At 41.9% G+C, this 26,468-nt stretch overlaps 1 protein-coding gene across 1 annotated transcript in view; it reads right to left on the bottom strand.

The window, feature by feature from the left end:
• The window catches only part of LOC128607739 (citron Rho-interacting kinase), a 137,159-nt gene that overhangs the window by 97,886 nt on the left and 12,805 nt on the right, over positions 1-26,468 (bottom strand). Inside the window, exons 2-3 of the mRNA XM_053624878.1 lie at positions 1,767-1,955; positions 1,552-1,671 (exon numbers count right to left, since the gene is read on the bottom strand). Coding sequence (XP_053480853.1) covers positions 1,552-1,671; positions 1,767-1,916 — 270 coding nt within the window. The 5' untranslated portion in view covers positions 1,917-1,955. The remainder of the gene's footprint in view (positions 1-1,551; positions 1,672-1,766; positions 1,956-26,468) is intronic.

Genomic DNA, 26,468 nt, shown 5'->3' with positions numbered 1-26,468 from the left:
ACCAATGACAATGGGTCCAACACACTCTAAAGATGTGTGTGCGCAAATGTAATATTGTCAATAGCTCTAACCAGTGCACATAAAATTAACTAACACATACTGTACTGTAACAAGCTCATGTAACAACTGCAGCAACATTGTGTAGCCATAGCACCAGTTTTACAAAATGGAGGTTGAGACAGATGCAAGTGTAGGTAGCACAGTTTAATTAAAATTAGGTAAACAATCCAAAACACTGAACAAACTCGTGGTAAAAAACAGGCAAAAAGTCAGGTGATCGGCAAACAGAATAAACTAGGTCAGGCAATAAACACAGGAACTGTGGACAGAAACAAGATTAACCCAGAGAAGACAAACACAGTAGAAATATGGCTTGGTAACATCATAACACACGGTAAGCTGACCGTATACTTTGCAGAGGATGAACAAATGAAAGTCTCTTTTAAGGGGTACTTGTGTGTGAGGCTAATTGACACAGGTGTGTTAAATCATAAGCTCGATGACTGAGAGTGGGTGTGTGTGTGTGTTCTGGGGAGTGAAGTCCAATGCGGCTGTGGTGCTTGTTGGGAGATTGAGTGTGTGGATTGCTGTGATGTGACAACCAGCAGAAAGGACACTTTTTATTCTTTTGTGTCCCCTGTCTACTTGTCTTGAGATCATCCATACCTTCTCCCTTTACAACACCCCTGCATATGATGAAAATTACATACAATGTGACCTAATGAAAAACATCTCACACTAAAGTACAACTGCAATACTACACATTACAAGAGTAATTCCTATAAATTATTTAAGTGCGACTGTATTTGATTACTGTTGGTTGACACATAGGTACACTAGCATTTAACAATTAAAAAAATATATATATATATCTTTAATATATTAAAAATGTATATAGTATTTGCTTTCATAAAATTACAATAAACCAAATATAAGACTATGAATCCTATGTCTAGTCATTCTTTGTTACTTCAGTTAGTCTCAATTGGCAGATAATTTAGCTTATTTCTAGAAATAAATGCTTAAAATTACTTGGAATTAATTAAAATGTGAAGAAATAGGTTTAATAATTTTGTATTTGTTTTGTTATTGTTATTAATCTTATATTAGGAAATACTAGATCAATGTGACTACATTCTAGATATGTTCACTCACTAAGGTGATGTTAATTGTAGTGCACTTTCCTCACTCCTAGTGTAGTGCAGTCAGTTTCTGGCCCCAACATACAGTCCTCATCTTTGCATTATCATAGCTTGTAGAACACCTGCATACATTCAGTGTCCATAATGGTACAGATGTGCTGGGAGCTGGAATAGAGCTAAAACATGGATCGCCTGTTGAGTCCAAAGGACTAAATTGAGAAACAGTGGCAAACATTATCTTCACCTAACTTCAGAACCTAAACATACTCATCAGTTACTCCAGATAAGCTAAGATCATAATTTGGAGATATATAGAAACTGTACTATCAGAGCACTTTAGAAACATACACTAAAGATCACTTTAAAGTGTATTTGTACTATATGAGGATTATGTAAAGTCTTTCTCTACCTGTTCTTTAATCTCCTGCAGTTTATTGCTCTGCTCACGGATGTTGTGGAGCAGCTGCAGAGCTTTATCGTCCTCCTGAGAAACCTCCATACGAGCTTGTTCCAAACTGCGCTTCAAACTCTACACACAAAAAATTCAAATGTCATGATTTAGATATAATACCATATGATTTGAAAATGATGGACTGTGCATGATCTGTGTAAATATAAACCCACGCTACACTCTGTGATATAGGTGGCCAGATCCTGCTCCAGGATGCTTCGCTGGGTCTCAGAGGCTTTCAGCTCAACATCCTTCTGCTGGAGGACTGACTCCAGGTCAGACATTGTCCTCTGCACTTTAGAGATCTCCTGCTCCATCTTCATAAGCAAGAATGCATACCACTGTACTAGGAAGCTATAAATCTAAAAAAATAAAATAAAAAAATAATAAAAAAAGAGCCAGACTTTTGATTCTGTTAAACTATTTATCAAACGTACAAACAATACTCTAATCACATCTAATTATAAGTAATAAATCTATTATATGAATGTAACAACTTGTTTTCAGTATTATTCAAAATATATTTAAATAAATGTTAAACAATTTGACTCAATTGATTTTACTCCAAAATCTGTCAACAAATATTTCAGCAACCCTGCAGCAATTATAATAGCTACTTTCAAATATATTTATTGGTGCAGCTAGGGAGCTGATAAGGTTTGTTTTTTTTCTCTTGTGGTGCTGTTGGTCTAAAAGGAGTGCAGCTCTTGCCCTTAAAAAAATAAGAGATGTGGTATGAAAACATAAATACAGTAGATCAGTGCTTCTCAGACTCGTCCTCTGGACACCCCAGAAGGTTCACATCTCTGTGTTGTGTGAGTTGGGATAAAGCAAAAAACATTTGGACCAACTGAGGATCATGAAGACTGATTTGAAAACCACTACAGTAGATTACCAATCACTGAAAATATATATGGCTGCATGTAGTCTTGCCTCATAAACATTTAAATCATAAAACAGTTAAAAACATGCAGGAGCCATTAAAAGGAACACTACATAATGCATACTCTCAATTTTACTTACTAGAACTATTTAAGGGAATTATCAATATAATTATAATAATCATTATTATATGCTGTATAACATAACATTATAACATTATTATAAATTTTGGAGCATGTCCATAAAGCTAATAAAAGTAATTTCAAGTAACTTTTATTGTCTTCTGAGGCTGAATACAAGTTTCAAATAGTACAAATTATCTTTAACCATTTGGAGAAAAATAAGAAGTTAATCAATATAAATATAGCGCTGAATCTGCATAGAACAGTTTACCACAATTAATCTAATAACTAATACTCTAATAAGAAGTATGACATGGCTATCCAACAAATGGGATTTCAAACAAACTTCCTGATCCCTGTTAAAAATACAAAGCTAATAAATGTTGTGGCTTTTCTCTGTGTTCAGTAAAATATAACACACATTCTATCAGTCAGAATACTCTGTTTTGGTATTAGGCATGCACATAGGATACTTGCCATTTGTTGGGATTGAAAGTGAGAGACAGAGAATGAGTGAGAGAAACTGAGTAACCATAAAAGAGGAGTTAATAAAAGAATGGGATCTTCTCTCTCCACTCCAGCCCTAACTTTATTCCCAATAGAGGAATGTGGAAGGATTGCTCTCTAATCCGTCATTTCTTCATAATGTTGTTTTAGATCCCTGGTGTGTGAATATCTAGAGGAAGACTTGAGAAGCAGCAAACCAAAGCAAGCAATCTAAACAGAATGATGACAAACTGATGAACCCAAATGGAGAGGAAAAGGCTGTTTTTTGCAAGACATTGGACTCAAGAGTATCTGCCAATACCCTTGGTTAAATCCAGTGTCGAATAAAAGCAAACTGCGCTTAACCTATCAAGCAGTTCATCAATGCGAGGCATCGGATATGCGTCAAATTTAGACACCACATTGACCTTTCTAAAGTACACACAAAAACGGACTGACCCATCCATCGGTCTTGGGCACCAAGACCATCAGGCTGATCCAGTCACTGTGGGCCTCCTTGACTACTCCCATTTTGAGCATGGCCTTGAATCCATCCCGAACCATATTTTTTCTGTGTTCAGGTAACCAGTATGGATAGCTGTGTACAACCAAACCTGGAAGAGTCTCAATATGGTGCTCTATGAGGTCGCTGTGACCAGGTAGAGGCGAAACTGCATCAGAAAATTCCTCCTGCAACCTTGCAAACTGGGCTCTCTGGGTCAGAGAGGTGGTCTCCACAGGGGACCAGGGTGAATTAAGGGCCTTTCACACTGAACGAGTTTAAGTGATGCAAATGTATGATGCAATGATGGTCTTGAATCAAAACAATAGATCCCTATGAAGCTATTCACAGTGGATGTGATCAATCGCGGCATGACAAAGCGAGATTTTTTTTCCGATCAATGTGTTTTTTCCTCTGTCACCCGATGATGAAACGGGCCGTCCAATTAGATTTCAGCTTTAGATCACATGACTGGAGCCACTGCTGTTGCACTAAAGGGCAGGATTGCTAGCACTATAGCACAGAAAGCTGTTTTGAAAACCAGTGTAAAAACAGAAGAAAAGTATTCCGGAAGAGAGAAGAGAATGGATGTAGAGTTCTTGTTATCATTGGTGTCTGAGAACAGAGAACTTTTTGACAAAAGTCACAGCGACTACAAAAACATTGTCAAAAAAGAGGTTCTGTGACAAGGAATTGCAGAGAAAATGGGAATTGATAGTGAGTTTAATATCTTATTAAATTCATAAGCATTATAGATAGTTCATGTTTCCGATGTAGTACCAAACTTTATTTATCTTAATTTACTGTTGTATGTTGTGCAGCGGACGAGGTTAAAGCCAAATGGAAAAACATACAAGATGCATACATGAGGAAAAAAGAGAAGATCAGGATGTGTCATAGTGGGCAGGCTCCCAAAAATTTATGGAAATTTATGAAGATGATGAAGATGATTTATGAAGATGAGTTCCTTGCTGCTTCTACAAAACCACTAAGGAATAAACAATGGTATGTATGTACAATAAGCATGAATTGTATAAAATTTTTGAACAACAAATGCACTTAGTACTACAATGAAACCTTTATACAAAACGCAAACACTAAGGTTTTTATAATGCATAGATAACTTATGGAGTGTCATGGTCATTCACAATGCATGATTGTAACACAGTGTTCACAACAATATTGAGGAGTGTGGTGGTGAATTGGAAGATGGCAGTGAGCGTGAACAAAACTTCTGTAATTCTGGGGGTTCCACTACAAGTTCAGAGCCTGTTCTGTCAAGTCGTTAAAAAAAGGCGGCCAGAGGCACCAAACTATGTGGAAAGACACCTGGCAGCTAACGAGGCTAGAGACAGAGTGAGAGAGGAATGCAGAGAGCAATGCGGGGAAGACGACGTTAGTTTATTCCTGCAAAGCTTGGCACCAGTTATTAGAAGATTTCCCCCATCAAAGCAGTCTTCCGTAAAAATTCATTTTCATCAGGTCTTACATGAAGCTGAGTGGACATCCAGACATTAATCCATTTGCTCAACAATCTCCTGTGTCATACCACCGAGCACCCCCATACACTAACCCTAAAGCCCCCCCCCCCCACTTTTTTTTCATATTAAAATAGCTTGATGGTGCTGTTCAAAAAACACAAAATGGGTCAAAGATGCAGCAGAAAATGTTTATTTGGTAGTTTAATGTTTATATTTCACATTCTATTGGAATAAGTTAAAGCGTTAGTTTTGGTCCTGACATGCACCTGTTGCCCTCTTTTTTGTACTTTAGGATAAGGTGATGCTAATGCACAAAGCCAAGCCTTTTTAAAAGATGTTTGCTATTATTGTAAAGATTGGTACTTGAATGAGGGGATGCTTATGACCAAGGAATACAGGTAGGCAAATGAGGAACACAAAGGAAGACAAATGAATAATGATAAAAGTCAAGTTTAAGTTTATTTAACAAAATTTTAAACAGTGCAGCTGTAATTGTATACATTAAGAGACATTGGGTAGTGTCACGTAATGTAGGCACAGGACAGAAGCAAGTGCAGGTATGGCAGATTAAAAAAACAATAAGGAGTACAAAGGATCAAGCAGAAAACAAAGTCCAAGGCAGGATTGGGTCAAACGATCAGGCAGACAGGCTAAATAAGGTGAAGCAGAGAATCGAGGTCAACAGGATAAACAAAGTCTATAATGAGAAAAGCAAACACGAGACAAGGCTTGGAAGTATGACAGAGACTGAGCGTAATACTTCGCAAAGTCCTTGTGTAGAACCAGTCTCTTATATTTGTGGTGGTGAGTGCTGTGAATAGGATGCAGGTGTGCGTGATTAGAGTGAATGTGAGTGTTCTGGGAATTGCAGTCCATGGCGGCCATGTTTGTAGGCCGCCGAGCAGGATGGGAAATGTAGTCACTGGTTGGCTGTGATATGACAGAACCCCCAACCCCCCCACCCCCGCCCAAGGGCGCTTATCCCGAAGCGCCAAAATACACTCCCTCCCCCGGCGGTCCTGGCTCTCTGGGCAAAATGTCTTCACAGCCCCTCAGGTTCCAATGCAGGCATTGTCTGATAAGTAGCAGGTTCCTCGAGGAGCCAAGGAGCAGACATGAGGCTGGGGCTGGTTCACCAAGGTCATTAGGCAAGACCCAGGCTTGGGAAGTTATGTCGTCAGCTTTAGACGGGTGCTTGACTTGGTGGGCCGTCTCGTCAGCCCTTCTTGAGTGTGGAGCGACGTTCTCAGCGGAGCGGGAAAGTAGAGCGACATCCTCAGTGGAACAGGAAGGCAGCACGTTGTCCTCTATCGACTCTGCCGTCTGAACTTCGTTGGCTGTGTCCACAGACTCAGGCGTGAGCAGAACGTGGTTGGTTGTGTCAGCAGACTCAGGCGTAAGCAGAGTTTGGTTTACGTGTCAACAGACTCGGGCGGTAGTAGAGCTTGGTTGGCCGTGTCAGCAGATTTGGGAGTGAGCAGAACTTGGTTGGCCGTGTCAGCAAACTCGGGTGTGAGCAGAACTTGGTTGTTCATGACGTCGGTTTCAGGCATAAGGAGAACTTGGTTGGTCGTGTCAACTGACTCTGGCGTGCGCATAACTTGGTTGGTCGTGATGTCGACTTCAAGCATGAGCAAAACCTGGTTGGTCTTGACGTTGGTTTCAGGCATGAGGAGAACCTGGTTGGTCGTGACGTCGGTTTCAGGCATGAGGAGATCTTGATTGATCGTGTCAACAGACTCTGGCGTGAGCATAACTTGGTTGGTCGTGACGTCGACTTCAAGCATGACCAAAACCTGGTTGGTCTTGACGTTGGTTTCAGGCATGAGGAGATCTTGATTGATCGTGTCAACAGACTCTGGCGTGAGCATAACTTGGTTGGTCGTGACGTCGACTTCAGGCGTGAGCAGAACCTGTTGGTTGGAGCTCTGGAGGTGAGATCGCCTCGTTGACCTCTGGCTGGAGCTCTGTATATGAGACTACCTCATGGATTTCTGGGGAAGAGGGCACCACTTTGACCTCCGACTGGAGCTTGGCAGGTGAGACCACCTCATGGGTCTCAGGTTGGAGCTCTGGAGATGAGGTTGCCACATTGACCTCCGATTGGAGCTCTGCCGAGGAGACCAAATAGTGGGTCTTAGGCAGGACCTTTGCGGAGGTGGTCACCCAGTTTGCCTGCTCATAATAGGTGGTGAACAGCAAGTCAGGTTCATCTCTGAGGCAGTCCTCCCTCAAAAAATCCTCCAGGACAGCCCAGGATTCTGAAATGCCGAACACCATAACTAATAGTCCCACAAACTGAGTTACATTCTCAAGTCCCCTGGATCCCATAGCCACTAGACGCTGTTCCCACTGGCATGCTGGGCCACAAAACCGGGACAACAGGAACCTTAGCCATTGCTTCTCGGCGGGCTTGGGGTCCACTAGGCTTGCAAAATAGATCTGGCAGTCAACACGAAAATATTCAGGGTAGCCTGATAACCCATCATACAACTCTGGGAGATCTACAACAGTCCACTGAGGAAACTGGACCGAATCCACAGCTGGGACGTTTTGCTTGGTTTCCCTAGCATGAAGTCTCCTCCTCCTTCCTGCTGCTTCCATGTTATAGGCAAAGTATTCAGTCACGTAATGTGGGCGCAGGACAGAAGCAAGTGCAGGTATGGCAGTTTAATGTTTATTGGCAAACTTTCAAGGAGGTAGTTCAGCTAATGTGGAACACCTCCAGAAAAAATAGTAGTTGATCTGTTTGTGAACAGACAATTCACTGCCAAATGTGATTCACAGACAGGGCAAAGACAAATGCTATGGAGCATATCTATATCAGTATGATTTTCTGCTGCTCAGCAGCACACTTGACAAAAATGATTGTATGCAGTTTGGTGGTATGAAACACAGCATGAACAATTTTTTACAGAGTAATATAGAATGATCTCTTTGTGGTTCTACCCTAAAAGTGTAGGTGGTAGCACTACAACAGGACCTGATTGACGATTGTTCGCTGGGACCACATTAATAAGTTAAAACTTTTCTCAAGGATGTGAAATGATGCACAAGCATACTTGGACACATGAAGATTTGCTTTCTCCCATTAAATTGATTAATTGATGTATGGAATCAGTATCATTAGCACGTAACTGCTCAGCTGTATCCTGTGTCAATTGTACGTTGCATTAGATAAAATTTAGCCTCAGCCAATGAAAAGTATCTGGTGTAAAGTATATTGAGTGATTCTCTTCCCCAGTAAGGAGCAATATCAATATTTTGAGATACTTCTTAATAATGTATGGTATCCGCACTATTTATGAGTGCTACTTGTTATTGTCTGTTCTGTTAGTCTGTTATTGTCTGTCAAAGTGTGCTACCCATTCATGTTATTGACCCTTTTAATATTAAACCCAAATTTAATATACAGCCTCCATTAATTCTGAAGAAACTGCCCTGTTTTTTTTTTCCATTCTGTCATAGAACCATGTTTACTTATATAAGCTTCCATTAAAACAAGACAAGGTTTTATTAAGGTTTTAAAATATGTTTTATGATGCAATTGGACACATCATAAGTGATGTAACCTGGAGTCATCTGGTGTTTTGGGTCTTTCAACATCAGACACCCTTACCCAGGTGACGCAGCCATTTACATTTATGGCATTTGTCAGACGCCCTTATCCAGAGTGACTTACATATATCTCATTTATACAACTGAGCAGTTGATGGTTAAGGGACTTGCTCAAGGGCCCAACGGTGACAACTTGGTGGTGCTGGGATTTAAACTCATGAACTTTTCATCAGAAGTCCAATGTCTTAACAACTGAGCTACCACTGCCAGGTGTGACTAGGCCCTGGTTTGTGTTCCAGTAGGTTATATTTGACAGATTACCCCACTCATCCATCAGCCTTGTCCACATGTCTAATGCAACAGATCCATACAGTGCACCCCAGTGTCAAAGGCTATATCAAGCCTTACTGGCAACATTAATCCATGCTCAGTGCCACTGGTTCTGTAGGGATTTCTTGTTACACAGAACACTGCTTAGACATGTCTACCTAACACAACCAGAGCCATAACTGCCTCCCCAGTAACTAAGGCTGTAGCAAGTCCCATTGGAACGATTAATGCAATCTCAGTGCCACTGGTTCAGTACGTTTTGCTCATGACACACCTAACACCACTCAGACATGTCCACCTATCACCACCAAAGCCATATAGATCTCCCCAGTGACTAAGGCTGTAGAAGGCCCCACTCTGGCACTGTTGATGCATGCTCACTGACACTGGTTCCATATGGATTCCTCACATTACACCTAACACTACTCAGACATGTCCCCCTAACACAGCCAGAGCCATAATGGCCTGCCCTGTGACTAAAGCTGTGAGAAGTTCCGCTGGCACCATTAATGCGTGTTCAGTGCCACTGGTTCCATATGGATTTCACCCCATGAATATGTCTACCTAACACAACTAGAAGTTTACATGCATTAGCACATGACACCAGCACACATCACACCCCTTTCCAAGTAGCATGAATCCAAGGATTGTTATTTTTGATCCACAGCCATCTAGATGCCTTCTCTGCTGCGTCTGTGGTGGTTCAGATAGCCTACCACTTGGGCTTCTCTGCTGCTCTGATGAAGGCAATTGCCTGCCTTGCTGGTTGGAGGCACTTGCACTGGTCTCTGGTGCTGCAGATGGTGTTGGCAATTTCCTTCAGCACCTGGCCATGCCACCTGGTCATTAGCAACCCTCACCCAGCTATTTGGGGCAGCAGCTGAGAATTTGCTTCAGTTCTCTTTTTCTGAGACACAAAGGACATGCTGGTGATTCAGCCTGAGCCCAGCTGAAGAGGATGGATAAACTTGGTAAAATGTCATAGACAGACTGGATTAGGAACTTTATACAGAAAGGCTCAGCCTGCCACAACTCAGACCAGAAGATCTTCCAATCTTCAACTCTCACTTCTTCTTGGACCAGTTGTCCTTTCCTTGGGCTCTGTCCTAGCATGTCTGAATGAATAGTGTAAAGCTACCGAGCCCTGTTTGTCTGGATGCCACTGTGCCCACCATAGCTCTGTGCGATAGCCATGACTCAGCCTGGTCCACTACTCTGTCCTGCTCCTTCCATTTTCTCCCAGTTCATACTTCAATAACAGGCTGGTTGACTTAGCTGTACTGCAGCACCTCTCTTGCATGGCTGTCCATAAACTCCCCACTCAGACTGCTCATGGGGAGCATGATTTAATGTTTCTTTTGGCAAATATCAAAGCATACAAATAACACATCACAAGCTAAACTTAAACAGCATAACTGATTTCAGCATGCATTTTAATGGCAAATATTGCAGTCATTTAACTGAAAGTGATTGTGTCTAGAATGTTCCATGGCATGTATAAGATTAGTGTTCTATCTTAGTTGTGTTAGTGGCTCTGAGTTGTGCTATTTAAGCTGAACCAACAATAGTAATATAATTTTTGCAAAAAATGGTGGAATAAAATTGCTAAATCAAGACTACTTTAAGAGTAGTACTTTAAATCAAAAGCTACTTTAACATAGTATTAGTTAAGGACAAACTTCATAATACTACACTAAATGCAGGATAAAATTATGAATCATTTATTTATTTCTACATTTATTTATTTTCACATTTAATTATTTCTACATTTCTTTGTCCATATGGTAATGAGGGGGCGTGTTTTACTTCAGACATAGCAATTGAGCTCAGAGTGCTGGCATAGGCAGAGGCGAAGCGCTGAGGCCACAGTGACAGCTGGTGGTTTGACAAAATGCAAGAGATGGGTGTGGACGTGCCTTTGAGTAGTGCAAGTCAAATGCTGTAGGGAATGAATGACTTAGAGGTGGGTGATATTACCAAAATCACCGTTTAAATAATTTAATATCACTGTTACTGTATATAGGGTGACAATACATACCCTTTATCCCAGACATGGCCTTAAAAAATGCCCAGTCGGGATTTCTAGAATGTCTTGGCACACATGAACAGAAACTGCATCTTCAACAGATCTAGTAGCAGACACTGTGACATGAATCACATGTCTCATAATAGCTTATTGATAGAGCTTATTGACAATTAGACCTGCGCACTAGCCCAGAATGCGGAGTCAACCCACAAGCGCGCATTTCAGTAAAGTCTACACAAGCATATTGATCAATGCGTTTGAAATGCTACTGCAAATTCAGTTTACATTCGTGTTTCCTAATTTTGCATGCACGTTATGTGACAATTCCAATGCTTAAAATACAACGCTCTTGGATACTGATTAATAAAGCGCCTCTCTCATTCAAACACTTCACAAGAACAGGAGAGAAAGACAGCATAGAGGAAGTAGAAATGATGATGATTTATGGTACAAACAGCTTAGACAGGATATGGAGTGTCTCAGCTCAGCAACCGACATGCATGTTTGCACAACTGTGTTTCAGAAGCTAGCCACAAAGTGAGAATTCACAAATGTTAAACTGCTAGCACAGACATAAGAGATGTCACAGGTATGCTTGTGCTTATCTTGCTTATATGAAATATCTATGTAACCAATGAAATACCCTTGTGCGTCATGTGACCCACCAGCACAATTCTTTATGTGATAGACTCATGTTTAAGTGTGATTTCTAACTATGTTAAACAGTATATATATATAACCCCAATTCCAAAAAAGTTGGGACGCTGTGTAAAATGTAAATAAAAACAGAATGCAATGATTTGCAAATTTTATAAATCAATGTTAATCACAATAGAACATAAATCAGTATCAGTCAGGGTTTAGACCTCATCATAGCACAGAGACAGCATTAGTTAAAGTAGTAAATGACCTTCTACTGACCTACGATCAGGGTTGTGTCTCTCTGCTTGTGTTACTCGACCTTAGTGCAGCTTTTGATACTATAGATCACACTATTCTCCTTGATAGATTAGAAAATGTTGTTGGTATTAAGGGAACAGTCCTCTCCTGGCTCAGGTCTTATCTGACCGATCGTTATCAGTTCGTAGATGTAAATGGTGAATTCTCCATGCGTACTGAGGTTACTTTTGGAGTTCCACAGGGTTCTGTTTTAGGCCCACTGCTCTTTACTTTATATATGCTACCCCTAGGTCAAATTATTCGTAAACATGGAATTAGCTTCCACTGTTATGCTGATGATACACAGTTGTATGTTTCAGCGAAGCCAGAGGACAGACAGAAGCTTAGTAAAGCTGAGGATTGTGTAAAGGACATTAGACATTGGATGTTAACTAACTTCCTTCTACTTAATTCTGATAAAACAGAAATACTTTTATTAGGCCCACGTGTAGCTAGAAGTAATCTTTCTGATCACATGGTTACTCTGGATGGTCTTTCTGTTTCATCATGTGCAGCAGTTAAAGACCTTGGAGTGATTATTGACTCCAGCCTATCATTTGATGCTCATGTAGATAATATTACTAGGATAGCCTTCTTTCATCTCAGAAATATTTCTAAAATAAGAAACATATTGTCACTACATGATGCGGAAATACTAGTTCATGCATTCGTCACCTCTAGATTAGATTACTGTAATGCCTTACTGTCTGGATGTTCCAGTAGGAATATAAATAAGCTCCAGTTAGTCCAGAATGCAGCTGCTAGAGTCCTAACTAGAACTAGAAGGTACGACCATATCACACCGATATTATCAATACTGCATTGGCTCCCAGTAAAATCTCGCATTAACTATAAAATACTTTTATTAACCTATAAAGCACTAAATGGTCTCGCGCCACAATATCTAAGCGACCTTTTGGTTTTATATAATCCGCCACGCCTACTTAGATCAAAAGATGCAGGCTATTTGACGGTACCTCGAATAGTGAAGGCTACAGCAGGGGGAAGAGCTTTCTCTTATAGAGCCCCACAGTTATGGAACAGTCTTCCTATTAGTGTTCGGGACTCAGACACAGTCTCAGTGTTTAAGTCTAGGCTTAAAACGTATTTGTTTACTCAAGCCTACCCTGACTAGATTCTGTTCTACTACTTCGCAGTCATAATAATCTTTTTTCTCCCTCTCTCCTTTCGCCGAGCCCCACATGAATTTATGGAGATACTAGAGATCCAGATCCTTTCTGCCTCTGGATGGAGCTCAAATCTTCTCTAATTCCAGACTGCTGGGACTACGGCTGCTCCTAAGGCCATACAGACTTCATATAAATCCATAATGAACTTTTTCACACTATCTGTTGTTACCCAGATGAGGATGGGTTCCCTTCTGAGTCGGGTTCCTCTCAAGGTTTCTTCCTCTTAAAACATCTTAGGGAGTTTTTCCTTGCCACCGTCGCCACTCAGTGGCTTGCTCAGTTGGGATAAATTCGCACCTTTAATATCTGTATACCATGTTGATATTTCTGTAAAGCTGCTTTGAGACAATGTCTATTGTAAAAAGCGCTATACAAATAAAATAAAATTGAAATTGAAATTGAAATAAAAAACATATCAAATGTTTGAAGTGAGTAAATGTAACATTTTAACAAAAAAATAAGGTAATTTTGAACCCGTTGGGCGCAACACGTCTCAAAATAGTTGGGACGGGGCAACAAAAGGCTGGAAAAGTAAGTGTTACTAAAAAGAAACAGCTGGAGGTTAATATCAGAATAATCAGAATAATGTTCCTCAACATAAAATTGCAAAGGCTATAAATATCTCATTATCTACAGTACATAATATCACCAAAAAGATTCAGAGAATCTGGAGAAATCTCTGTGTGCAAGGGACAAGGGTGAAAATCAGTATTGCATGCCCATGATCGTCAGGCCCTCAGGTGGAACTGCATTAAAAACAGGCATGATTCTGTAATGGAAATCACTGCATGGGCTCAGAAACACCTCCAGAACTCATTGTCTGTGAACACAGTTTGCTGTACCATCCACAAATGCTGGTTAAAACTCTATCATGCAAAGAAGAAGCCAGATGTGAACATGATCCAGAAATGCTGGCATCTTCTCTGAGCCAAAGCTCATTTAAAATAGACTGAGGTAAAGTAGAAAACTGTTCTGTGGTCAGATGAATCGAAATTTGAAATTCTTTTTGGAAACCTTGGATGCCGCATCCTCTAAACTAAAGAGGACTAAAGAGAATAGGGACCATCCAGCTTTTTTTTTTTTATCAGTGTACAGTTCAAAAGCCTGCATCTCTGATGGTATGGGGGTGCATTAGTGCCTATGGAATGGGCAGCTTGCACATCTGAAAAGGCATCATCAATGCTGAAAAGTATATACAGGTTTTAGAGCAACATATGCATCCATCCAGATTCCATCCCATCTTTACTTCTGAGAGAGACTCTGCCTCTCTCAGATACTCTTTTTATACCAAATCATGTTACTGACCTGTTGCCAATTAACCTAATTAGCTGAAAAATGTCCCTCCAGCTGTTTCTTTTTGGTAACACTTACTTTTCCAGCCTTTTGTTGCCCCGTCCCAACTTTTTTGACACGTGTTGCAGCTATGAAATTCAAAATTACTTTATTTTTTTCTTAAAATGGTACATTTACTCAGTTTTCTATGTTCTATTGTGAATAACATATACGTTTATAAGATTTTCAAATCATTGCATTCTGTTTTTATTTACATTTTACACAGCTTCCAAACTTTTTTGGCCTTTGGGTTGTACATGTACAGTACCTCACAAAAGTGAGTATACCCCTCACATTTTTTAAAAAATATTTGATTATATATTTTCATGTGACAACACTGAAGAAATGACACTTTGCTACAATGTAAAGTAGTGAGTGTACAGCTTGTATAACAGTGTAAATTTGCTGTCCCCTCAAAATAACTCAACACACAGCCATTAATGTCTAAACCGCTGGCAACAAAAGTGAGTACACCCCTAAGTGAAAATGTCTAAATTGGGCCCAATTAGCCATCTTCCCTACCCGGTGTCATGTAACTTGTTAGTGTTACAAGGTCTCAGGTGTGAATAGGGAGCAGGTGTGTTAAATTTAGTGTCATCGCTCTCACACTGACTCATAATGGTCACTGGATGTTCAACATGGCACCTCATGGCAAAGAGCTCTCTCAGGATCTGAAAAAAAGAATTGTTGCTCTACATAAAGATGGCCTAGGCTATAAGAAGCTTGCCAAGGCCCTGACAATGAGCTGCAGCATGGTGGCCAAGACCATACAGCTTTAACAGGCAACGGTTTAACAGGACAGGTTCCACTCAGAACAGGCCTTGCCATGGTCAGCCAAAGAAGTCGAGTGCACGTGCTCAGCGTCAAATCCAGAGGTTGTCTTTGGGAAATAGACGTATGAGTGCTGCCAGCATTGCTGCAGAGGTTGAAGGGGTGGGGGGTCAGCCTGTCGGTGCTCAGACCATATGCCGCACACTGCATCAAATTGGTCTGCATGGCTGTCGTCCCAGAAGGAAGCCTCTTCTAAAGATGATGCACAAGAAAGTCCGCAAACAGTTTGCTGAAGACAAGCAGACTAAGGGCATGGATTACTGGAACCATGTCCTGTGGTCTGATGAGACCAAGATAAACTTATCTGGTTCAGATGGTGTCAAGCGTGTGTGGCGGCAACCAGGTGAGGACTACAAAGACAAGTGTGTCTTGCCTACAGTCAAGCATGGTGGTGGGAGTGTCATGGTCTGGGGCTGCATGAGTGCTGCCGGCATTGGGGAGCTACAGTTCATTGAGGGAACCATGAATGCTGACATGTACTGTGACATACTGAAGCAGAGCATGATCCCCTCCCTTCGGAGACCGGGCCGCAGGGCAGTATCCCAACATTATAACGACCCCAAACACAGCTCCAAGATGACCACTGCCTTGCTAAAGAAGCTGAGGGTGAAGGTGATGGACTAAACCCTATTGAGCATCTGTGGGGCATCCTCAAATGGAAGGTGGAGGAGCACAAGGTCTCTAACATCCACCAGCTCTGTGATGTCGTCATGGAAGAGTGGAAGAGGACTCCAGTGGCAACCTTTGAAGCTCTGGTGAACTTCATGCCCAAGAGGGTTAAGACAGTGCTGGAAAACAATGGTGGCCACAAAAAATATTGACAGTTTGGGCCCAATTTGGACATTTTCACTTAGGGGTGTACTCACTTTTGTTGCCATCAGTTTAGACATTAATGGCTGTGTGTTGAGTTATTTTGAGGGGACAGCAAATTTACACTGTTATACAAGCTGTACACTCACTACTTTACATTGTAGCAAAGTGTCATTTCTTCAGTGTTGTCACATGAAAAAATATAATCAAATATTTACAAAAATGTCAGGGGTGTACTCACTTTTGTGAGATACTGTATGAACCTCAGGTGAAGATCATTCGCAGAGGAGAAAGCCAACTTGGTACTTATAGTGTTATGGACCAAATACAAGTAGATCAAATTATTGTTAAATAGGGAATTAATCTCTGTTAAAGTTTGAATATTTTCTTTTACTTTAACAACTTTTTATTCTTTAATAAAATAAATCCTTGAGAGAGGAGATTCGAGAAAAGACAAATCATTGTTTATAAAGTGGTTTATGTGAGTTAGAAAAATATACAAAGTTTATTATTTTCTTCTTCAAACAACCAACTGAACTACCTACAAAAACCTTTGACCCCAATTTTCAAGACTCCAGAGCCCTAGTGGTGAGGATTCACTACCCTGGAATAAGGTACCAACTTATTCTATGGTGTACCTGACTGTCTAGCATATCTTATCTTGGCATTAATCCATTTGGATTAAGAAAAAGATTACATGGTGCCAAACATGGGGCTCAAGGGAGACTCATGTGAATAAAATAAATTGTTGGAAAAATATTTTATTATAAGAATTATTCAAATATTTGTTAATCCCAGCACAAAATAGAAAAGTATTCTGAGGTAAAGGAAAAGAATAGTGAGAATCTCATTTCAATTACACCAGAGATTCAGGAATATCACTATCTGTCCCAGGAATATTTAAATAAAATAACTAGATCAACACCATCACCCATAGTTGTAAGAGAAATAATAATAATAATAATAATAATAATAATAATAATAATGGGTGAGTTGGATGAAGGAACTAAGGTGGTGGTAAATTGCTACATGAAATGGCAACAATTGAATGAGGAAGAGCAGACTCATACAACAGATGAAGCTGATGACTTTATTAAGATGGATCAGGCTAAATTATCTGCTCAGAATCCCCAATGGCATTACATGACCCTGGGATATGCAGATAGAAGTATTCCAGGAGGATGACATATTACACCTTCACTTAGTAAGTGTGACATTCCGATGGGTGTGGGAAGTTTAAGTTCTTCCAGCCGTGCCGATCTGCCCTTAAGGTGAAAGGAGTGCCCTTTAAGAAACCTGAAGATGATGGATAATCAGTCCATAGTGTACACTCAGAGGATGGGGATGCTATCGTAATGGCTGAGTTTAGTGCCCCGCTGGAGGAAACACTAGAATTTAAGACCACCTCTCGAAAGAAAGAAGGAGTGCAGAACCAGTCCTTGGCCTTAAGTGGGAGAATAAGAAACTGGTTTGAGACTCCAACACCATCAACATCCTACTCCAGATGGGTCTTAGGCCCAATAGGCCAGGAAATAAATCTAGGAACCCCATTCGTCCTTTCCCATTAATTGATAATAGAGGGATCCCTAACAAGTTCAGCAGGAGACAGACAGAAGAACTAGGCCTGCTAGACCTGTATCAAAGAACAGGGAATGAGAGCTGGAGACCCCTCAAGATCTGGAAAAAGGGGGGAGGAAAACCCATTCCCCTCTATAATGTAAACAATAAAATACATACAGGATACACTAAATTGCAAATGGAAGATACTAGCTTACGCATGACATATCCAGGAATACCTTTCGCAGACATCCCTCTCTACAAAGAGCAAATGTGGGACACCCTGGTAGCTCCAGGATGTACTGTGGGAGCTTGTTATACAACAATAAACACAGGATCTGCCCAACAGATAGCCTTGGCAGAAGAGTTAACGAAAAAATGAAGACTCTCACTGCTGGCCTCTAAAGTTGACTTAGCCACACACGTTGCTACAGCCCTAATGAGACAATAAATGGAAGCCACAACAGAAATAGTCCATAAATATTTCTCCCCAGATCAAGCTAGGGACACACAGGATGGCCTAACCAATGAGTTTGCCCAACCAGACACACCCAAACAGACCAAGACAGTAACTTTTAGCCAGAAAACCAATAGCAGAAGCAGCAATGGTCAATCGGATGATAGTCACTCTTTTCCTCATTGGTTTGTCCCTGGAGAGGGAGATACTGAATTAGAGTAAGACTCAGAGTCAGGGGAGGAAACCAAATATCCAGATTACCAACATTCAGACTCAGAGGATGCCCTAGCTCAGAGGAAAACAAAATTACTAATCACAAAGCTGCCCTCAAGCTTATGAGAAGCCAAAGAAAAAGCCAAAAGGTACTAGAAATGAGGGAGGGAGTTTAACAAAGCTCAGGGAAGCAACTCAGGGAATCCAACTGCTAAATGGCAGTTGGTCAGTAGAAACCATAAACACCCTTGGGATGCTAGTCACAGCCCAAGGACTACTTGATACAAAAAGGGTTTGAATATGCCAAAGAAATTATCATGGAATTGGCTGATGTCACGAGATGGAGGTGCAGACAGAAGCAAGTGCAGGTATGGCAGTTTAATAAAACAACAACAATAACAACAACAAGTCCACAGGATAAGGCAGAAGTCAATAATCATTAACAGGCAGAAATCAGGCAAACAGTAAAAACAAGGCAGGGCAAAGACACAAGGTCATAAATGTGAGCAAAGTCGAAAAACCAGAATAAACAGACACGGTATAAAGGTTTGGTATAGACAGAGACACTAGGCAACTGAGCGTATAATTTGCAACATGATGAGTGAATGACCTCTATGAGTGGGAGCCTCTAATTAGCCTCTAAAAAGAACTAGTGTGAGTGAGTGTGTGTGTGATTGGAAACAGGTGTCTCTAATTAGAACTTTGGGAATCGTGACCATGTCCATGTGTGTTTTTGGGAAGTGTAGTTGTTGTCAGCCATGTTTGTAGTTCATGGTGCATTCTGGGAAATGGAGTTGCTGGTTTGCGGTGGTATGACAGACCTCCTCCCATAAGGGCTCACTCCTGGAGCAAAGTTCTGTCTTGGTCTACCCCGGGATCATGGTCCTGGTCATTCTGGGTGTTTGGCATGAAATTCACTGCAATGGCTCAGGACCAAGATGTCCTGAGTGGGAACCCAGCACTGTTCCTCCGGCCAGTGTCCCTCCCATTCTACTGTATTCTACTGTCAATGTCCAGTGGGGCAGGAGGGGCATCGGGTGGCAAGTCCGTGGCTAAGGGACCTTGGGTGACTGGTTTATGTCGGGAAACGTGGAAAGAGCATGCGATGCGGCAGTGACGTGGTAGTTCCAGTTTGTAAGTGACCTCGTCGATCTGTTTAGCGATCTTGAATGGTCCGATGTATCATGGACTGAGTTTCTTACAGGATTGTGTTTGTCTGAGGTCCTTAGTAGAGAGCCAGACTTGGTCACCTAGCTGGTAGCATGGATGCGCTGCGATGACGGTCAGCTTTCTGCTCGTAGATATGGGTGGCTTGTCTAAGGCATTGATGAGTGCTTTCCCAGAACTGCTCAATCCACTGGAACCAGTGGTCAACTGCTGGGGAATCTGTGGTGTTGGCGTTCCACGGGAATAAAGGTGGCTGATAGCCTAACACACACTGGAATGAGGCGAGTTGTGTCGCTGAATGACGTAGGGAACTCTGGGCATATTCGGCGGAGATGAATCTGGACCAGTCCTCTGGGTTGGCTGCACAGAATGTTCAGAGGAACCAACTGATCTCTTGGTTGGCATGTTCCACTTCGCCGATGGCTTGTGTATGGTATCCTGGGGTTAGACTGACAGTGGCGTTCATTTTGCTCATGAAGCTGGACCACACTCATGATGTGAATTGTGGTCCTCCATCACTGATGATCTCGTCAGGGATTCCAAAATATCATAACACGTGTTGGAACAGTAATTCCACTGTGGTAAATGCTGATGGGAAGTATGTAGTGGAATTAAGTGGAGTGACTTTGAGAACCTGTTCACAACCACCAAGATGGTTGCGTTTCCCTGAGACAAGTTGGTGAGGAAATCCACAGAGATGTGTGACCAGGGACGATCTGGAATGGGCAGAATAATTAGTTTGCCCACTGTTAATGTTCAAGGAACCTAGGACTGGGCACAGGTTGAACATGACAAGACCACTTGATGCACATACCTCCTCATATTGGGCCACCAGTACTTCTCATGTATTAGATACGCTGTGTACCTGGGTGGCTTGTGGCGACTGCCGTGTGGGCCGAAGTGATGATTTCCAGCCAGTGCTGTGCAGGAACATACTGTTTACCAGAGGGACATGCAGCTGGGATCTGAGAGCTTGGGATTCGTGCCAGGGTCTGATCTAATTCCCACTCAATGGAGCTGAGGAAACAGGTACGTGGGAGAATGAACTCGTCGGAGCTTACTTTTGAACCTCTGGGCTGTGTACCCAGGAGAGTCCATTAGCTTTGGTTCTGGTCGATAGGTATCTTTGGTTATGGTCGATAGGACAGCATGAACTTGAAAAATGAGAAGAACAAGGACCAGCGCACTTGGCGAGGTGTTTAGCGCTGCGGAGATATTTGAGGTTCTTATGGTCCGTGAAGATGATGAATGGGTGTGTTGACTCCTCTAGCCAGTGTCGTCATTCTTCCAGGGCTAATTTTACTGCCAAAAGTTCTCTGTTCCCCACATCATAGTTCCTTTCTGCTGAGGATAACTTTTTGGAGAAGACAAAACCTCTGAGACAACAGAGCACCGACTCCAGTCTCTGAAGCATCTACCTCCACCATGAAGGGTTTGGTGGGATCTGGGTGCTTGAGAGGGGAAGCTGTGGTGAATGCCTGTTTGAATCGTTTGAATGCAGTTTCAGCGGCTGGGTTCCATGGCAGACACTTAGGTTTTCCTTTCAGCAGGGACGTCAAGGGATGTACTATGGTCCTGAATCCTCTTATGAAATGCCTGTAGAAGTTGGTGAAACCCAGGAATCATTGCAACTCTTTGACTGTGTGAGGAATGGGCCGATCCACCACCGCTTTCACCTTGTCTTGGTCCATGGCAACTCCCCCAGGGCTAATAATGTAGCCCAGAAATGATCTGGTGTGTTGTGGAATTCTGCTTTGATGTAGAGATGATGCTGGAGAAGCTTCTTCAACACCTGGTGTATGTGGAGGATGTGTTCTTCAAAAGAACTGGAATATACTATTATGTCGTCAATATATGTGATGACACACCTCCCCAGCATGTCCCTCAGGATGTCGTTGATTAGGCACTGGAACACTGAGAGGACGCTAGAGAGTCCATACGGCATGACCAAGTACTCATAGTGGCCAGAAGTGGTACTGAAGGCTGTTTTCCACTCGTCCCCCTGCCAGATATGGACCAGGTTAAATGCACTGTGAAGACCTAGCTTGGTGAATACTTTGGCTGCTCTGACCTGGTCCAGGGTTGTAGCAACCAATGGCAAGTGATAATGGTACTTGACTGAAACCTGGGTAATCTATGCATGGCCTGATTCCAACCCTTTCTTCTCCACAAAGAAGAAACCAGCTGAAGCAGGAGACATGGAGTGTCTGATGTATCGCTGTTGGAGTGCCTCCTGAATGTATACCTCCATAGCACTCTGCTCAGCCAAGAACTGCGGATACACCCTCCCCCATGGTAAACTGGTTCCAGAAAGTAGTGTGATGGTGCAGTCATAGGGGCAGTGTGGTGGTTGTCCACTGGCTCTCTCCTTGCTGAACACCTCCTGGAGATCCTGGTACTCTGATGGAATGTGAACTGGGGTCATTTGGTCTGGACTTTCGATGGTAGTAGCTAGCTGATGGCATTGTGGAAACACTGCTCTTGACAGTACGGAGACCAGTGTGTGATTTGCCTGTCAGTCCGGAAGATTGTGGGGTTGTAGTGGTCCAGCCAGGGAAGTCCTAGGATGACTGGGTGTCAGGCTGAGATGGTGACAGAGGGTGATGGGTTCCTTATGCAGGGTGCCAATCTGGAGAGAGAGAGGCTCAATGCAGTATGAAATCAATCCTCCCATCAATGGTGCTCCATCGATGGCTTGGATCTTGTGTGGTTGGAGTAAATGTCAGACAGGGATGTTGAGCTTGCGTGCTGTATCATAGTCGACAAAGTTCCCTGCTGCTCTGGAGTCAATTAATGCTGTGAGAACAGAGGATGTCCCTGAGCATTCTACGATGCCTGGTAAAAAGAAGGCTTGAGGTGAGAATAACAGGATGGACTCATCCTTTGCGAGCTAGGTTGATGAGCGAGTCAAGGGTGAGTTGGTTGTCATGGCAAGCTAGCCATTACTACTTCCAGGTTAGTCCATTGCGAAACACAGTTTTCAGTGCTATTCATTCCACTCACTCCTTGTGGCAATGGTCCGGAACTCGAGGGCATATTCTGCTATGAGTCGTGAGCCCTGAGAAATGGTCATGTGATCAAAGACACATCAGAACAGCCCCATAAACCGATCGTACGAGAAGATGGGCTCACCACCTCATTCCCATAAAGCCGTTGCCCAGGTGAGAGCTTTGCCGGTTAATAGCTCCATGAAGTAGGTGATGTAGGCATGCCTGCATAGTTGGCAAAGAACATTGCATTGCAGGAGAAAACCTTTGCATCACGCTGGATCACTTGCATACTTCTTTGGTGCTGGTATTGGAGGAAACGGGGTGTGAGTCTACATGACTGCCGGTGTGTTCTGGGAAAGATGAGTGACCTGTTCGGTCAGATAGCTGAGCTGCTGGTGGTGTTCTCCCATGAGCCATCCATGGGCGTCGACGGCTGGATGCCACTCAGACGTACCTGCTGCTTCCATGTTTGGGCAAAGTGTTCTGTCACGAAATGGAGGTGCAGTCAGAAGCAAGTGCAGGTATGGTAGTTTAATAGAACAAGTCCACAGGCAGAAGTCAATAATCATGAACACTCAGAGGTCAGGCAATCAGACAAACAGTACAAGCAGGACACGGAAAAGAGACAGGTCACAAACATGAGCAATATATATATATAAAAAAAACAGAATAAACATACACAGTGTAAAGGCCTGGTATAGACAGGGACACTAGGCAACTGAGCATATACTTCACAACATGATAAGTGAATGAGAGTCTCTAAAAATGAGTATTGTGAGTGTGTGTGTGTGATTGGAAACAGGTGTCTCTAATTAGAACTCTGGGGATGGTGAACATGTCCGTGTGTATATGTGTTTGGGAAATGTAGTTGTCGTCGGCCCTGTTTGTAGTTTGTGATGCATTCTGGGAAATGGAGTTGCTGTTTTGCGGTGGTATGACAGCAGAAGAACGCGCAGTACCAGAAATGAGAGAATTCAGGCTGATAGGAGCAGAAACAACTACACAAGAGTTTAATCAACTCTGTGTTAGAAAACCAAAACTCAATCACCCTACAAACCACAAAACAGGGAATCATTCTCACCTCACATAAACCCTCTTAGAACAGAAAAGACTTACCATAAGGTAATAAAATTGGAGGTAGGATTAAGAAGGAAGACTGGAGCAAACTCTCTTAAGAAGAGAGAGATAGAATCATGGAAAAAAGAAAAAAGGCTGCACAAGCAATACAAAGCAAGTCTCAAACCATAAAGAGTGCAGCCAACAGCAAGAAAAAAGAAGAAAAGGAAAAAATCCAGAAAAGGGCAGGCTACAAATCTCCCAAATAGGATAAGGTGGCCTCCTTAAAGCAAGCAATAGCCTCAGAAAAAGTAAAAGAGAAAAATGGGAAACTAATTATTAACCATAAAGAAGTAGAATATACAATTGATACAGGGGCAGCAATTTCAACTGCCAATGAGGCTGGAAACACCAAAATAGGAAAAATAAAAGTATCAGACTATCAAGAAAAAGTAGAATAAAAAAAATCCTATATAAAAAGATGGCATGACAGTAATAGAAGGAAATCAGGATTTAGCTCAAAAAGTTAGTAGCCTGGATTAAACCAGTTGATCAAAACAAAGAAATAAAAAGAATCCTGGAAGAAACAATCATCCAAGACAAAACAGAATTTGACAGGATTCTTAGAAAATACTCCCACAAATATAGGTCGATTCCAAGTACTCCCACAGGATTGAGAGAGCAGCACACAAAAGACAGGTACAATATCCCATAAACAAAAAGGCACAATCAGAAATCAAAATCACACTGAGAGAATTGGAAGAGTTAGGGATTATTTCCCAAGTTTGGAACGCTCCCGCAAACTCCCCAATTCAAGCAGTAGCAAAACCAGGTGGATCATGGAGATTAGTAACAAACTTCAATGCTTTGAATAAGTTAACTACCCCAGATACAAGATATCTGATAAATGCTCAAGAAACAACTGACATAATAGAAACAGAAAGAATCCTGATTATAATTGATTTGCCAAATGGATTTTGGTCAGTTCCAATTGAGTGGAAGGGAAAGTAGAGTGAAAACAGCTTTCACTTATGAAGGAACGCAATACTGCTATAGTGTACTGCCACAAGGCTATCTAAATGTGTTCCAAGGAATAATGATAGATATCCTAAAAGCATTAAAAGTAACAGTGTACATAGATTATCTTTTAATCATAACAGAAACAGGAAAAAGAACACTTGGAAATACTGGATGAGGTCCTGAACAAGATAACTTCCACAGGATCTTTCATTAGAAAGATGGACGTGGCAAAAGATAAAGTAGACATCCTAGGATTTGAAATTACAGGAAGTACATAAGGCATTTCCAAACAATAAAGAAAATCTGGAAAATTGTAAAAGTCAGTCAACTGACATGCTAAAACAGGTACAGAGCCTCATGGGCATAGTCAATTACTATAGAAGCTGTACCAGGATTTGCTAAAATAGCAAAACCAATCTATGAGTCTTTGAGAGGAAAAGAATTTAAATGGACTAAGACAGCAGAAACTGCTCAGCAGAGCTCTAGTCAAAAGAAAAAAGGAAACCAATCTTGTAGTTGAGCTAGACTCTGACGCAGAAAGCACTACTCTAAGTCTCAGAAGCCAAGATGACAAAACACCAATCTGTTTTTATACAGGCTCAAAACAAGGGTTAGAGAAAACAATAGAGGTAGGTTAAACAGGAGAACGTTAGCAAAGAAAATAATACCCATCAAGACTAAAGCAAGAGACAAACAAATAATTGTGAGAACTGACTTAGAACAGTTAAAAAGTGTTAAAGATAACTTAGTGAAAAACTTTAAAAGAGTTCATAAATTCAGATGGGATTAATGGCAAATGCTCTTGGAAGACACATAGTTTGTCTTCAAAATGAAAGGTTCAAAAGAAAAGAAAGAAAGAGTGACTAACATTCCTCTTAACCTAAAGAATCTTCCTAAACTGTTCCAAATCACAGACTACTATTACTGCCAACAAGCACTAGAGAGGGATTTAGATGTTTGGTGTCATGTAATATCAGAGAAGGAACTCTGGACTACAGTTCCCAGCAGCCACTGCACCTCACTGCATCACGGTCACATGACCACCTGCACCTGAATCAGGTTCATGTTAATGAGCACTTATGTGTATATTAGCCTCAGTTTGCACTGCCCTCCTTGTCTTGCATTTGTCTTTCTCTGTTGTCTTTTCTGTCGTTGGGATTATGGTCTTTGTTTAATGTTTATTTGTTGCCTTATTCTAGTTTTTGCCACAAGATCTATAGTTACTGCTTGGTGTTTGTTTGTATTTTCAATTAAAATCTAATCTGCACTTGCATCCGTCTACGCCTCTAAAACATGACAGAACGCAAGACCTACTATGGATGCAGCAGGATTTTTCAGGATCCAAGAGGCCTCGTATGAAAGGGAGAAACCAAGGTGGGAGAACGAAGGGAAATTCTCCCTAATTAAAGTCAATCAGGAATGGCTTGACGTGATGTATTCCACCATGGGGTATGCCAAAGGGGAGCTGGAACCATTTCCCACCCTCCCTCCCCCACTGTGGCTCTCGTCCAGCATGCTGAGTCGACGGAGAACGTTGTTCAGCCTCCCTGCTTGTCTGCAGACGCCGCTCAGCATTCCTGTTCAGCTGAGGACGCCGCTCAGTCGCCCTGTTCAACTGAAGACGCTTGGCTTCCCGGCATAGCCAAGAGAGCCGCTTTTCTTCCCTGCTCTGCCTCGGACATCACTATACCAGGCTCCGCTTTGGACATCGCTCCGCCTTCCTGCTCGGTTGCAGAAAAACTAAAACATCAAGAAATTCAGACTTTTCTAGCTTACCAAAAGTCTATAAGGGTCAACAAGTAATTATAGATTTTGCAGGGCCTATAAGGTGTACATACCATGGTGTACATACCATGGAAGGCTACTAAGCATCAGAACAGACAATGCAGATAACATTTGTGGAAAGATGGTAGAGTAATTTTGCAA

Source organism: Ictalurus furcatus, chromosome 5, assembly GCF_023375685.1.
Source record: "Ictalurus furcatus strain D&B chromosome 5, Billie_1.0, whole genome shotgun sequence".
NCBI classification, from domain to species: domain Eukaryota; kingdom Metazoa; phylum Chordata; class Actinopteri; order Siluriformes; family Ictaluridae; genus Ictalurus; species Ictalurus furcatus.
The sequence above is the reverse complement of the archived record's forward strand: the minus strand, read 5'-3'. Positions and strand labels throughout refer to the sequence as shown.